This window comes from Tursiops truncatus, chromosome 17, assembly GCF_011762595.2.
Source record: "Tursiops truncatus isolate mTurTru1 chromosome 17, mTurTru1.mat.Y, whole genome shotgun sequence".
Taxonomy (NCBI): Eukaryota; Metazoa; Chordata; class Mammalia; order Artiodactyla; family Delphinidae; genus Tursiops; species Tursiops truncatus.
The window spans coordinates 44,522,208-44,536,662 of record NC_047050.1 but is presented as its reverse complement, the minus strand read 5'-3'; the positions used below and the strand labels follow the sequence as shown (position 1 = coordinate 44,536,662).

The window sequence follows — 14,455 nt, the reverse complement described above, 5'->3', positions numbered from 1 at the left end:
ACTTCATAACACCCTCAGTCTACATTTTCACACCCTTTGAATGAATGAAAACTAAAGGAAGGAGGTTGGGCTGATGCTGGCAGCGCATCACAGAAGACTTCATTTTTTTGTTTGTTTCTTTTAGCAATATGGGAATTTTTTTTCCTGATTCACTTATCAGAATAAGGCATATGTATCCATACAGCAACCAGATGAAGAGGAAGGGAGACTATGGTGTTAGCCGTGCAAAGGTTTGCCGTGCACAAACACCAGACAGACTCACAAATTAATCTGACCTGGTCTCAAGAGCACTGTGACCAGTTCAGACAAGCAGCTTGTGAGTATTTGTGCCATGACGGATCAAAATCAGGACCAGAAAGACTTGGTTACGTTCTTTCTAAAACCACTTCCTGAGTGGCATTTTTTTTCTCCCAAAGATCTTTCTAAATTGGTGTCGTAGACACTATGTCACTTGTGATATGTGCCTTGGAGACCTGAAATACTGTGCTCTTCTGATGGTGAAAAAAAAGGCAGGGGGTGGATGGTGTTGTGGTGAAAGCTTCTAGTCCGTCTTGATATGGCCCCTGGGAATTCAGCTGCAAACCCTTGCCTAATTCTCAGTTATGAGTGTGGACCACAGATGTTACTCCAGAATGCAACTTGGATTTCTCTCCTGGAGAAAATTCTTTAAAGCAGTTGTCCAGGTTAGTGACTTTCTCTAAGAACTAACCTTAGTGTTTGTTTATCAGTTGTGTTTGGCTTATCCCTTTTTTATCAGGGGATTAATCTTATCGTGACAAGCCACATTATAGTTTAAGAGTTGAAGTTAGGCATCTAGCAACACTAGTGAGTGCCTGCTACCCAAAGGCCCCCCACTCGGCTGTGCCCTCCGTCTACTTTGTGGACTATTCTTCCTTCTCCTGTTTCCTAAACAAGGATATTCCCAAGCAGAGGTCCAGCCTCAGCCTTCTTTTCCTTTCATTAGTTCTGGGAAGTCATCTTCTCAGTGCTTGTATGGGCCAGGCATAGTGTTAAGTATTTTCCACACTGTATTAGTTTCCTAGGGTTGCTGTAACAAATTACCATAAACTGGGCAGTTTCAAACAACAAAAATTTATTCTATCACAGTTCCAGAGGCCAGAAGTCCAAAGTCAAGGTGTGGGCAAGGCTGGTTCCTTCCAGAGACTCCTGGGGGGATCTGCTCCATGCCTGTCTCTTAGCTTCTGGTGGTGGCTGGCGATCCTTGGTGTTTTGGGCCCACATCTCTCTATCATCGTGTGACATTTTCCCTGTGTGACTGTGTCCAAATTTCCTTCTTCTTATATGAACACATCATTGGATTAGGGCCTGCCCAAATCCAGTATGATCTCATTTTAACTTGATGACATCCGCAAAGACCCTATTTCCAAATAAGGTCACATTCACAGGTTCTGGGTGAACATGAACTTTTGCAGGACACTAGTCAACCTGGTACATGTGCATTTTCTCATTTAATCCTCACAATAACCTTATTAGCCCCATTTTATGGATGAAGAAACAGAGTACCTCTAGATCTTCACCTCTGCTATGTCCAGCTGTTAATGGACACCTCCACTAAGACATTGCACTGGTACCTCACAGTCAAACATTCCAAAAACAAACTCAGTATTGCCCCCTAAAATGTGAAGTCCTAAACCACAGCAGCTCCAGAATGTCTTTTTAGGAGAGTGAACGGGATCTTTGGAAGGGGCTGTTGGAAGCAATCTTTGCACAGCACTTTATATAAGAATGAAATAAATAGTAACTGCCCATATCTAAAAATGATGGGTACCACCACTCACCTGAAACAAGACAGTGGCTGAGGAATGGGCAAGAATGATAAATTTAGAAAAATATGAAGGAGGCAGATTTGATAGGTCTAGTTGACTGCCTGCACGTGGAGACGGGTGGTTAGAGCCATATTAAAGATGTCTTTGACTTGATTACAGGATGGTGGGTGGTAGGAGTGTTTACCAAGAAACAAACAAACATGAGTGGGGGCAGGGGCCTGGGCAATAATGAGTTTCAAGTAAAATCTTCTGTGAAAACTAATATAAGAACGGAGCTGCTTTGGTTGAAAAAGGGGTAGGGCCCTTATTCTCCCCCCATCCTCTCCCTGCCTGTGAACGTGTCTACAGCACTTTGGGAGAACATTATGGGTTTACTGACTTACTGTATTCTTCTAGCTCTAAACAAGAAAGTGCTTACGCTGTTCTAGATACATAGATATTGACCCCATTTTAAGAGTATTTCCAAGAAAGATTCTCATGGCCTCTCTCTACCCTCCTTTCCTGGTATGTAATATCCTTCTAAGCAGGATGCTTTTCTTTATCGATAATCTAAGAACAACCTATACTGCTTAACTTCTTTTACCCTTGGTGGGTTGTCATGGGGCCTTGGGTGTCCTGTTGGAAGACCCTGCATCTTCTGATGAAAAGCCAGTCTGGTTTCCTTCAGAGAGAAGAGTGAACTTTAGCTCTTGGAATTGTGCCTGCCCTTAGTTAATCCCACAACGTTTATCAGTTCAGACATGAGCCCTTCCTTTCCAACATTCCGAGAGGTGGTTCATTCAGAGGGAAAAAGAAAAATCACATATATATATATATATGTCAAGAGGAAGCTGGTAATTCCCCTGGCCGCAGGTGGTGCTGTCCTAAGCCTGCCTAGGGCAGAACCAGAGCTGGGTTCCTGGGTGTCCCATAGCGGTTGTATTTACCCAGAGACAAGAATAGGGCTCTTCAAGTTTAATTAAAAACAGGATGTCCCTGCTGGGCCTCTCATTGACATTGCTAAAAATAAAGTAGGGAAGTAGCCTGGCCTCTCCATGGTTTAATCCCATTAAATTAGGGGGAGGGGTGTGGGGAACTGGGGTTAATAAAAGACACGATTTGTTTCAGATTGCTGTCTGGAGTTGTGTCTTTTCTCTCCCTGCGCTGTGGAGTCCCAGGTCTAATACAATCAGTGCTGGCTTGCTGAGGCCATGAGAGAGGGGCAAAGGGACAGGTGATTCCCCACTGAGGTTTTGCAGGGCTGTCACCCACTTACATTGGGACCCCTGGGGCTTGTCACCTCATCTCTTTGCTCACTGCTCTAGTACCACCCACGTTCATAGACCTGGTTTTGTAAATAATCCACTAATCCCTTTCTGTGAGCTGATGCACATTAAAAACAAACAAATGGGGCTTCCCTGGTGGCGCAGGGGTTGAGAGTCCACCTGCCGATGCAGGGGACACGGGTTCGTGCCCCAGTCCGGGAAGATCCCACATGCCGCGGAGCGGCTGGGCCCGTGAGCCATGGCCGCTGAGCCTGCGCGTCCGGAGCCTGTGCTCCGCAACGGGAGAGGCCACAACATTGAGAGGCCTGCGTACCGCAAAAAAAAAAAACAAAAAAAACAAATCAACAAAAACAGTCTAGTCTGAGTGCTATGAAAGAGCCATCTGGAAACGTGAGCGTCTTAAAGGTGCTTGCACTTCCTCCTCAACCCCTCAGTACACTCAGACGTTACATCTCTTGCCCAATTCCGGAAGCCTCGTTTGCAAATATCCTCATATAAGGGATCCTGACTTTCTTCATTTTTGTTTTGTTTTTATTTATGGGTGTTTTGTTGTTGTTGTTTTGAACTAACCTATCCTCATTTCTCTGCCCCAGCCCTGTTCCTTTAGTCTAACAGCTAAAGACTAAACGCCTGAAGACTTTCTGTTGGGTGTAAGCGCCTTGTTTTCAAACACATTCATCTGTTTGCTTGGTCTTTCGTTCATTTGTTCAACCAGAGTATTAAGAGAATAATCCCTAGATTATTACACAGTTGACTTCCTTCAGAATCCCAAGAAGGAGAATTTCATGAACCTCAACTCTTAGAGGCTGAGAGTTCCAAGGAGTGTTCCAGACCAGTGGGTTTTACTTGCTACCATGGGACCTTACCGAGGCCAGAACAGATTTGGGGAAGGAGCAACGCAGCCCCAAAGAAGGTTGATTACACAGCATCCTTAAGACTTCTAGCCAAAGTAAACTTATTATTTGTCCATAAATGCCCCTCCCACATCACCTGTACAACTCCTGAAATGTACCAGCTCTTAAACCTTTAAAGAGGTGTACTTGTGATTTAGTGGGGCGCTGATATCTAGATACTGTTTTGTTGTTGTTGTTCTAAGATTCCTGGGCTTGTGAATTCACAAAATATTTAGACTGTGTAAGTCTGAAATCCGTGTGAGGGGGGTGTGTGTGTGTGTGTTCATCAGTTGGTGCCGCCGATTCCTCTTTGAGTCAAGAGTTACAGAAAAGCTTCCGTGTCGGAGCAGAGAAAGCTGAGGAGAGGGCGCTGGACCTCAAAACATGGTGGTATGGAGAGTGTCCTGCTTTCCACTCTTGTTACTAAATACTCACGTGGCCCTGGAAGTTCAGCACCTCTGTTTCCCATTTGTAAAAAAGTCTCTAACTCTCTGGCCTTTTCTAGCTCCCCCAAGGAGTCAGGTGTCCCCAGCGGCTTGGCGCATGGCGCTATGACCCCAGCACAGATGGTAGTGTAGTCCTGGGCTGGAGGGGACAGCAATAGGGATCCAGGAGGAAGACAGAGTATGGCTCACCTCTCGCCTCTGGAGCACACTTCAGTGAACGTCTCTTGGGACAGCTGACTGTGGCCAAGCTTACTTACCCCAGTGACACCCATCATCCCAGACAGAGCCATGACTCCCAGTTTGCCCTTCCTCCCAGACAGAATCACCGTGGAGGCAGCTCCAGTTCAGCGAGGACTCTGGGTGGGTTCAAGTCAGACTTGGGGAGCCTGGCCTGAGGGGTCCCTAATGGGGTGGGATCAGCCCAAGAGTCAACACACTGGGTGACTCCATTTTTCACTCCTATTTTATCAACGGAGATTATAATATTTACCCCCATTTCTCCAGAATATTTTAGGAACTTGAGGCAGAGTTGATCCTGAACGAGACTGTAAAGTGGAGAAGTTAAGCCTTTATCTCTTTTTGCAACCCTTTTTGTTTCCACATTTCCCCTTTGGAGACTACTTTCCTTCAGCTGCCTTCCTTTCTCTCCTTCCACTACATCCCAAGTTCCAGAACTTTCCAGATTCCTCTGCCCACCCTCTGGCAAAATCTACTTTTTCTAAAACTCCTTCCCAGGGCTAATTTTCCCCAAGTGAATCTGAGTACCAGAACCATGGTCTGGGGATAAAAACAATGACTTTACATTATGCTTCCAAAATAAAAACAACATTTGACCGCTGAGGCCTTCCAGGCGCTTACTGGGTACCATGGGGGGTCCACGGTAGGGGAGATAGTTTCAGTACTGTTCACAGAACCTTTTCAGTAGAACCCTCTTTTGCCCATCAGATTTCTGATGTACCCAGCTGATCTCAAGCTGAGACTTTATACTTATTTCTTCCAAAACTTGGATGGCAGATTGTTCCCATCCCGGGGATACCTGGCAGCTTGCTGAGAAGGAATGTGAGACGATTGCCACATCCAAGGAGAAAGAGCACTGGGATGGATTGGTAATGTCTGCCCAGGAGAAGAGGAGGGTAGGCCCTTACAGACCATCAGTGTTTGTCACCCTTGAGGGACCCAGGGAGAGACCACAGTAGACCCTGACCTGTCTCTGGCCTGAGGAATGTCACCTACAGCCTGAGAGCAGGGACCTCAGAACAGCAGCAGCAGCACACAGGCACCTCGTTAGAAATGCAGACTCTCAAGCCCCCCATCTCCCCAGCCCACCCTACTCAATCAGCTGCTGCGTTTTCACAAGATTCCCAGGGGATTCATAAGCACATAAGTTAGAGACACGGGGGGCCTAGTGGATCTTCCTGCCAGTTGTCGCTCCTGAAGGTTCTTGCCGCTGGACAAGCTCTGCTGGCCTGGCTGCTCTCACCAGCAACTGCACGTCTCTCTTCTACGACAACAGATGGTCAGGAGCAGAGCTGGGTCGCTGTGTGATGGGAGGCATTCCCTTCAACCCTGTATTTGGGAGGTTTAATAATAGGGCCATTGTGTGCGAAAACAAACCATGTTTCTGTCTCACGCCATGTTGCTTCTGTCCCCAGGCAATCTATAAGATGGTCTCCTCTGTAATGAAAATGCCTGAAGATGAGTCGACCCCAGAGAAGAGGACAGAGAAGATCTTCCGCCAGATGGACACCAATAGAGACGGTAGGAGGCCATGGCTGCTTTGCTTTGCTTTGCTTTGCTCAGAGGCGGGGCTGCTGGAGGGGCTGGGGTGTCCGGGCAGGGAAATTCCACTAGGGGTCAAGATATTGGCCATAAGGACCTGGCTCGAGGCCCTTTGTGAAAGTGGCTTATCCTGCTTTCTCCCTGTAGGGGGAAGATGGAGGCTGGATCCTGCAGGCCAGCGAATCAGAAAGTGGGGAGGGGCTTGTTATGCACCCAGACCCTAGTAGCTTTCACCCCAGCCTGCCCAGGGGGTTTTGTTGGGGTTTCGTGTGCATGCTCCAAGGTGTTGGGTTTCCTGGAGCCAAGTGGGACCCCTCAGCTGTTGGCGGGTGAGGTGGCCAGCAGATTCCACCCTGAGGGAGCCACCCACAATTCAAATGCAACAAGGGGATGCAGAGCAAACCAAAATGAAAGGAGAGATGGATTTCAAACTCAAGAACAGTGGATTTTAGATGTTGGATTGCCAGACAGAATACAGGAGGCACCATTAAATTTAATTTTTGGACAAATAACAAATGACTTTTCAATATAAGTATGCCCTATTCAATATTTGGGACATACTTAAAAAATTGTTGTTTATTTGAAACTGAAAGTTAGCTGGGCATCCTGTATTTTATTTGCTAAATCTGGCAGCCCTAGTTAGATGTAATATCTGAGTTTAAAGTGCTAACACAGAGCTTGGTCCATAATAAGCCCTGAGTCATCTATAGCTCTTGCTTTTATTTCCAGCTTGCCTGTTCTGCTGGGCATCCCCAGCAGTTCTTGTCAGTGATGAGCAAATGCAGTCATATACCCCCGGCGGAAGGCTTTGTCGCAGAGCGAGCCTCAGTTTCTATCCCTATGCCCTCTGGGGCACCAGCTGCCTGAGAATCCAGGTTTGCAGGGTACAGGCCAATCTGTTTGCTTTGTTTCTCCACAAAGGTGCCGTTACATCCTGTTTCTCTATGTGCCTTGATTCACAGCGAATAGTTTGTTTTGCAAAGACTAAACACATGGGATTCTTTTAATAGAATAGTAAACTCGCTGACATTAAACTGCACATTTTGCTGATGCTCCAGGGGAGCACAGGTGGGCTTGTCTGCTGCCCGAGGCCCAGCCTCCTCTTCAGAATAGGGCTGAAAGATGGGAGAAGACCCAAACACTGCAGGATCGAACGCTCAGTGCGAGAAATGAGACCCTGTGCTCTGGGACTCGGCCACAATGGGGTCACAGAGCCCTGACGGGGTCAGCATTCCCCAAATGCATCTCGTTGCTAAAAGTCCTGTGCTTTCCTAAGGGAAAGCCTTGGGTTTTAAAAAAAAAAAAAAAGGGCGGGGGTGGGGGGGGGTGGTCGGAGTGGGAGCTGTACTGGGAGGGGCTTTCGGTCTGCAAGGGGTCAGGCTCCACCCAACCAGGAGACTTGGTGCTTTGGCTCAGGGCTTCTGGACCCCAAGGCGGGACGCCACACCGGAGCACGGTCCTCATCTAGACCCTCCCGCTGTTAGATTCCTCTTGGAGAAGCTCTTTGCATCTAACCCCTGGCGCTGACTTGAAGAGAAAAGTCTGGGCCCCCAGCAGGTTAGCTGGGAAGCCAATCCGGGAGCACGCGGGTAGTTAGCCCGAGCGGATACATACGCTGAATGCAGGGTTTACCCTGCCGCAACAAGAAAGCGGGGGAAGCTTTGCCTCCCCACCAACAATATGACCGAGGAAACTTCCCGAAGGGAATTGATACATACTCTAGCTTGGGCAAGAAGGAGAAAGACATCGAGGAGGAGTGGAATCCCAGGCAGCCAGTCTCCCCCGTCCAGCCCATTGAGGTAGGAGGAAAGTGCCCTGATTGACGGGAGGGACCCCCGCGGCACCTCTCTGCTTCTCGGAGCACACAGCCCTCGCCTGGATGGAAGGGCAGCCATCCTCACACCTTGGCCCAAAGAAGGGGCCCTCTCCCCAGATGTCTCTTCGGGCCCCTCTGCCCACATGCAAACGTAGGTGTAGCCAAGTGACCCTGAGGAGCCCAGAGGGCCCAGTGAGCCCGTGGGGACGGCCTTGGCGCTGCAGGAGCCCAGCTCAGTCTCTGAAAGGCGCTATCTGAGTCCCTCCGGGGCACCTGCAGCTGGAGGGGCCACGAGGGCAGGGCCCACGTCGCGGCCACTCAGCAGCCCCGCAGCCCAGGGCCGTGCACACAGAGCTCTCAGGAGGCCGCGTGCTGCACTGTGCGATGCTCAACGAGCCCCGGGGTCTCGGCTCGGAGAGACGGAAGGTGGGCCTCACGGCAGGTGTGAGACCCCGGGAAGAGGTGGGCCGCCGCCGCCGCCGGCTCCAAGGTACAGCGGGAAGCCTACGTCTGTGCAGCGGCCGCCAGCCGCCACTCACCGGTCCTCTTGCTTTCTAGGAAAACTCTCCCTGGAAGAGTTCATCCGAGGGGCCAAGAGCGACCCGTCCATAGTGCGCCTCCTGCAGTGCGACCCCAGCAGCGCCGGCCACTTCTGAGCCGGAAGCCCCACCAACTGTAGAGCTGCTTGTGTTCCCTTTGGAGTTTACTTTTTAACAAAAAAATTTTTTTTTTGCCAAACAATATTGACGGTGATGCTGTTCCTCGTGTGGTCGGATGCACCTCCCTCCGTGCCGCCTGCAGCTTCTTTTGTCGTGGACGCTTCATGGGAATGTCTAGAGCCCCCCGCGCTTGTGGAGAGCATGAACAGTGCTGCCGTGCACAGACTTTGTGGTGTTCGTTGTTCTGACGATTTTTCATCGTTATTATTATTACTTTCCCTTTGATTCGAAAGTCTGTGTTCTAAAACCGAAGACTGGGGGAGGCAAGAGAAGAGAAGAGAAAACAATCCAGTCCAGTGATTCTATTGCAAGCTTAAGGGCCCTGTTTGGAAAACAAAATTCCCCACCTGGGTCTGGAGTGACACATGCCCTAGGGGTGGTGGCACCAGATGCTCGATTGCCCAGGGACCAGGAATCCTCCAGGGCCAGGCTATTAAAGGGGCCTGGGGGATTCCCGCCTGGAGGCCCACCCCATCCTCTTCCCCAGCAGGCTTTAGTTTCTAAGCTGTGAACATTTCAAGGTAAATTCATAGAGGAGAGGAAAAAGATGGCTCAGCTATTTCTTCCCAGGTTTACACTAGTTGAGCTAAGATGAGTTTCTCTGGAAATTAAACACAAATGGTAATTTATATTTCAAAGCCAGACCCATCTTGTTGCCTATTGTAGTTTAAAAAAAAAAAAAAGATCGCTGTATATAAAATACTGGGTATTACAGACGAAATTAAGTGTTTTGCCTTGTTTAAATGAAATGCATGTTTAGTGAGCACTAATACAATCTTATTACAGGAGACTGTTTTTAGTAGCTTGTTGTGAAGTAAGCCAGCTATAATGAATGTCTATGTCTTATTTTAAAGTCATATCCGTCTTTGCACAAATGCACCAATCAACAGGTATATTTTATATATTCCAGAAAAGTACAAAGTAACCATGACCAGGGCCCAACCTTAATTTTGAATGCTTTTCCAGTGGTAGTGCCTAGGCAAGAGAAGTGGGGCAAGTTTGAGTGGGATGTGTCAACTGGAGCACCAGAAGGTTCATATTTATTAGAGATGTGGGTTTGCCCACCCAGCCCAGCAGCCCGTTGACAGTCCTGGATCAGAGGTGTGGTGCTTTTCTGAGCAGATAATATTCTGTAGCTGTTCCCACCCCCACCCCAAATAGCATAAATTCTCGGGACTTCCCAGTGCTTTAATCCACATGGATGGTTAGGAAGCCATAGCTGGAATGTTGACTTTTCCACGCCTCTAGCGGCCCTGAAAAGAGTCAGAGGTTAGAGGCTGGGCATCACCTGGTTCATCCTGAAGAAGGCATAGGCAAGTGTGTCTGTGATTTCCAAGGCCCACCCTTGGGAATCCGAAAGTATCTTGCATCATCGTGTTCTCTGAATGCAAATTTCTATTTACAGAAGTGACAGTACAAATTTGAGTTGCAGTTTGGTCTGATGACCTCATACATCCTAATTTGAATTGAAAGGTAAGAGTACAAGTTGCTGGTCACAGGTAAGTCATATTTTCACAAGCAGTAGGTATGGGGAAGTCCAAACACTCAAGGATGTAGACGGGGAGACCCTGCCCCAAGAGAAGGCAGAGAGGTCTCCTTGGCTGCGGCCAAGCTACTTCCTGTAGACCATGAACCACAGAAAGATAAACTTATAACCATGAGGAAAACGATGCTGAGCCCATTTCTAACCTCTAGATTCCTGAGTATTACGCGATTCCATTTAAACTGACAGTAAAAATCTGAATTTGTATGGTTGACCAAAACGAACCAACTTGGCAGGGTGAAATTTTGAGACCTGGACTCAGTAAAATAATCTTCATCTTCCTCTGCGTGTCAGTTTTTTTTATAGTGGTTCTATACTGTGAGACTTGCTGAGTCCCTCCATTGGCCAAGTGGTAAAATCTGGTTTTGAAAACTAGGGAATTAACCTAAGACGCGGCGTGCACAGTGGCAAGGGGACCCGGCACCTCTGTAGGTGATGTTCAGGAGCTGCCTCCCACTTTCTCCCGCTCTTGATTGAAGACCTAATTCCTCCTTTAGTTCTCCTTAGATGGCGGAGTCAGTTAATGTTGGGGAAAGCCCGCCTGGGCTCTGTCCTCAGTCATGACATCTTACTGAGCCAGACGCACTCCGTTCCCTAGAACCTAGAGCTGGAGTGAGATGCAGGGGAGTGTGTCTCCAGCTGTTAAGAAAACAAAGCGGAAACTAGTCCTCGTCCTTGCCTGCCATTGACCCTGTCTGTATTTTCTTGAGGGTTGTTTTCTCATTCTCCTCCTTCCCAGGAAGACCTTTGTATGTCTGATCCAGTGCACTCGAGTGTGGCCAAGGGACTTGACAGCACCCAGAAGGCTGAATGCCTAAAAGCTTATGTCACTCCTGTGCTGGGCTGTTCATTGTCATTGCTGTGTTGAGGGACCTCTGGAAATGGAGTCTGTTCTGTCTGAAATCAGGCCAGCCTGTGATGTTCAAGGGACTGGAATAAAGTGGCTTACGACGTGAAGGATGATAGAGTGGTCGACTGTTCATATCCTTGTTTAGGGTGGGGAAGGGGTGTTGAGGGCGCAGTCCCATCCCATTGATATGCCCTGGGGGCACTTTGGACAAGTGAATTTAGTAATTTATGAATCCCTCCCCGTGGAGTGGGTCCTATATCAGGTGACTTTTGTGTTACTCTAGCTTGGCATTCAAGAATGTTGCTGATTTAATATGATGGTCTGGGACATGAGGTTTCCATGCCTAAACTGCTGCTCCAGCTGAATCTGTGCCCGAGTGAGGGCCCAGATGCTGTGCTGGCCACCTCCTGGGTGTGGTTTCTGCTCTCCAGGCACAAGGAAGCAGGGTTTGTGAAAGCGGGGATGAGAGGGTCTGCTGGACCCCAAGCCGTGTCCGGAAGCATCCTTGGTCTACATGTGGGCTAACTTTCCCCTCATGGCCTTCCCTTTCTTACCTCCTCTCCTTCCTCACAACTGGAGCTATAAATTCTAGTCTCAACATTAGGTGCACCAGAAGGAGAAACTGAGGCAAGTTCCTCTTCAGTGGGAAACCAACATGCCCCTCTCCCCTCTCAGGGCCTCTCAGGCTGGAGAAGAGTCTGTAGGAAAACTGACATAATACAGAGCCCATGGCCTCAAAGCCAATTCAGATCAAGGTGCTTGTTGCTGCTGTCCTTGACCTTGCCTCCAGCACAGAGGCCATGAATGTAGGAAGAAGGGGCTGAATGTCAGCTACGGTAGGTGTCTCATGGGCCAACCAGACCTCATGTAGGAGCTGAGTTGGCCTGGAGGGGAGTCTTTTTGTACCTCACAGTTTCTCTCTGTAGACCAGCAGTGGCCCTGAGGCCCGTGAGCACTGAGCATGCGTAATGCCGTGTCACTCACGGCAGTAATGGTAAGGAGGTGGCTGCGACCCTCCAACCTGATCAGGAGGCTCTTCACTCGCACACCTGTTGGAGGGGAACCTGTTAATTTCCAGCACGTTTGCAAGCCTGAGGCTCCTATTTTCAGGGTACTGTCCCAACCCAGCTCTGGACCCCCTGACAGCCTAGTTCAGGCATGGGGGGGCGGGGCAGGCATAGGCCAGGTGAGGAAGAATCTGCCTGCTTTCTCAGTCGAGGCAGGGGGAGGTCACGAGAGCTCCCTTTGGAAGAAATGGAGATGCTTCACGCAGGCCTCTCTTATCTTTGTCAGGAGTATGCGTTCACTTCCCTGAAATTTTCTGTTTTGTTTTTTTTTTTTTAAGGTGGCTGAAGAAACAAAAGAAAGAAAATTGAGCCCTGTATTTTCCAAGGCAGTAGAGTATCAGTCAGATCCACCTAAAGTAGAAAGATTGTTGCAGAGTGAAAAGATGTCCACGCCAAGGGTCTAACCAATGGTATATTCATTGCAAATAGATTTCTCTACACTTGAATGATGACCACATGTCCAGGGCTCAGGTAGGTCCTGGGCATTTGCTGCCCTGGGTGTTAATGTGCCACTGACCCTCAGAGATACAGGGGCTCAGACACTCGAGTTGGCAGCCTTCCTAAAGTGAGATTAGCGTTTGGTGACCTCATCACATTGTGAAAGTCTAAGGGTAAGAGGGGATTGTATGCCTTAGGACTGGGGTGACTGCTGAGCCCTGGCTCTCCCAGAGTGAACCCCTATCCCGGTGCTGACGATGCCAGGCTGTTATCACTGGGCACATTGCAGCCTCTGAGGATGGACTGCATCTAATGTGCCTCTTATTCCCCAGCACCGGGCACGATGCCCGGTCCATAGTAACTGAGCTGAGCTGGCATAGCGGTGAAGGCAGGAGCTGGTACTTGACCCTGTGGCCCTGACAGCTTTACCTACCCGAGTCCCAGTACAGGGAGGTGGGGGGTGTGTGTGTGGGGCACACATGGGGAGCAGAGTTCACAGCAGGACTATGGCTGCAATGGGTCAAGGGAGGACTGCCTCAGGGGAGATGTGGAGACCAGTGCATGCCCGGCAGGACGTCCTCGGGCCTGTGGGGAATACATTCAGACCTCCTACTGAGACTGCGGAACACGGATCGTGGCAAAGAGGCCTTTGGCCCATTTCTAATCCCAGGATCTCTCCAGAAGCCTCCTCAACGAGCATTTCTCCTGACCTCTTTGCTGCCCACTGGTCCAAGCACGGAGGCTGCCGAGGATGCCAAGGGGGTCAAAAGTTGGTCAGAGAAAGCTTTCCCTGGCGAATTTTTAGCCAAGATTTGAAAGCTGTGGACGTGGACAGACAGACAGGTGGAAGAACATAGAAGCGCTCCTTGTTTGGAACAGAGAGGCTCTCGGGAGCTAATCGTGGAGGATGGCTGAAGGAGTGTGCGTGGCCACTGAGGAAATGCCGCGAAGTACTGGGATTTGAATACAGAGTGAAGTAAGTCAGAAAGAGAAAAACAAATACCGTATGCTAACACATACATATGGAATCTAAGAAAAAAAAACCAAAACGGTCATGAAGAACCTAAGGATAAGAGGACACGGGAAGGGGGAAGGGTAAGCTGTGACAAAGTGAGAGAGTGGCATGGACATATATACACTACCAAACGTAAAATAGATAGCTAGTGGGAAGCAGCCACATAGCAGAGGGAGATCAGCTCGGTGCTTTGTGACCACCTAGAGGGGTGGGTGGGAGGGAGGGAGATGCAAGAGGGAAGAGATATGGGAACATATGTATAACTGATTCACTGTGCTGTAAAGCAGAAACTAACACACCATTGTAAAGCAGTTATACTCCAATGAAGATGTTAAAAAAAAAGGAAATCCTTCAGCAGAAGCATCTGCTTGGCCCTACAGGGCTTCTTCAGATGAGCCATGTGGCTGTAAGGTTGGAATTGTCCATGGAAAAGAGGAAGAAGGGGTCAGGGATACTTACTTTCTCCCTCCCATATTCAGTTTCCCAGTGATCAAAGTTTGTTCCATGGGAATTAGCACACCACACTTAAAAAAAAAAAAAAAAAGAAATACTGGGATTTGAGCTGACAGATACTAGCGAGGCTGTGGGTTCCAGGGCAAGAGACTGTCATGATGAGGTTGGCGTTTCAGCCACGTGGTTTTAGTCTCTGTGGAGAGGTGGGCGAGATGAACTAAGGGACGGGAAAGCTCTGGTGGTACATTTAAGTGGCGGTGAGGGAGCTGGGCGTGAGGAATGCAGATGGACAGAGCCTACTCCCTGCCCTGGGAACTGGAAGAATAGCCATGCTGGTGGCCTGTCATGGTCACACCAAAGGCCTCGTGATGTCTTCAGCCCTCT

The 14,455-nt window shown here is 48.9% G+C and overlaps 1 protein-coding gene across 5 annotated transcripts in view; it reads left to right on the top strand.

Annotated features, from left to right (window-relative positions):
• Window positions 1-9,872, top strand: part of NCALD (neurocalcin delta) — a 293,215-nt gene extending 283,343 nt beyond the window's left edge. For all 5 annotated transcript variants that reach the window (XM_073794644.1, XM_019925040.3, XM_033842948.2 and 2 more), the window contains 2 exons: window positions 6,044-6,149; window positions 8,545-9,872. In XM_073794644.1, the coding sequence (XP_073650745.1) occupies window positions 6,044-6,149; window positions 8,545-8,642 (204 nt within the window). In that variant the 3' untranslated portion in view covers window positions 8,643-9,872. The remainder of the gene's footprint in view (window positions 1-6,043; window positions 6,150-8,544) is intronic.
• Window positions 9,873-14,455: the final 4,583 nt, after the last annotated feature.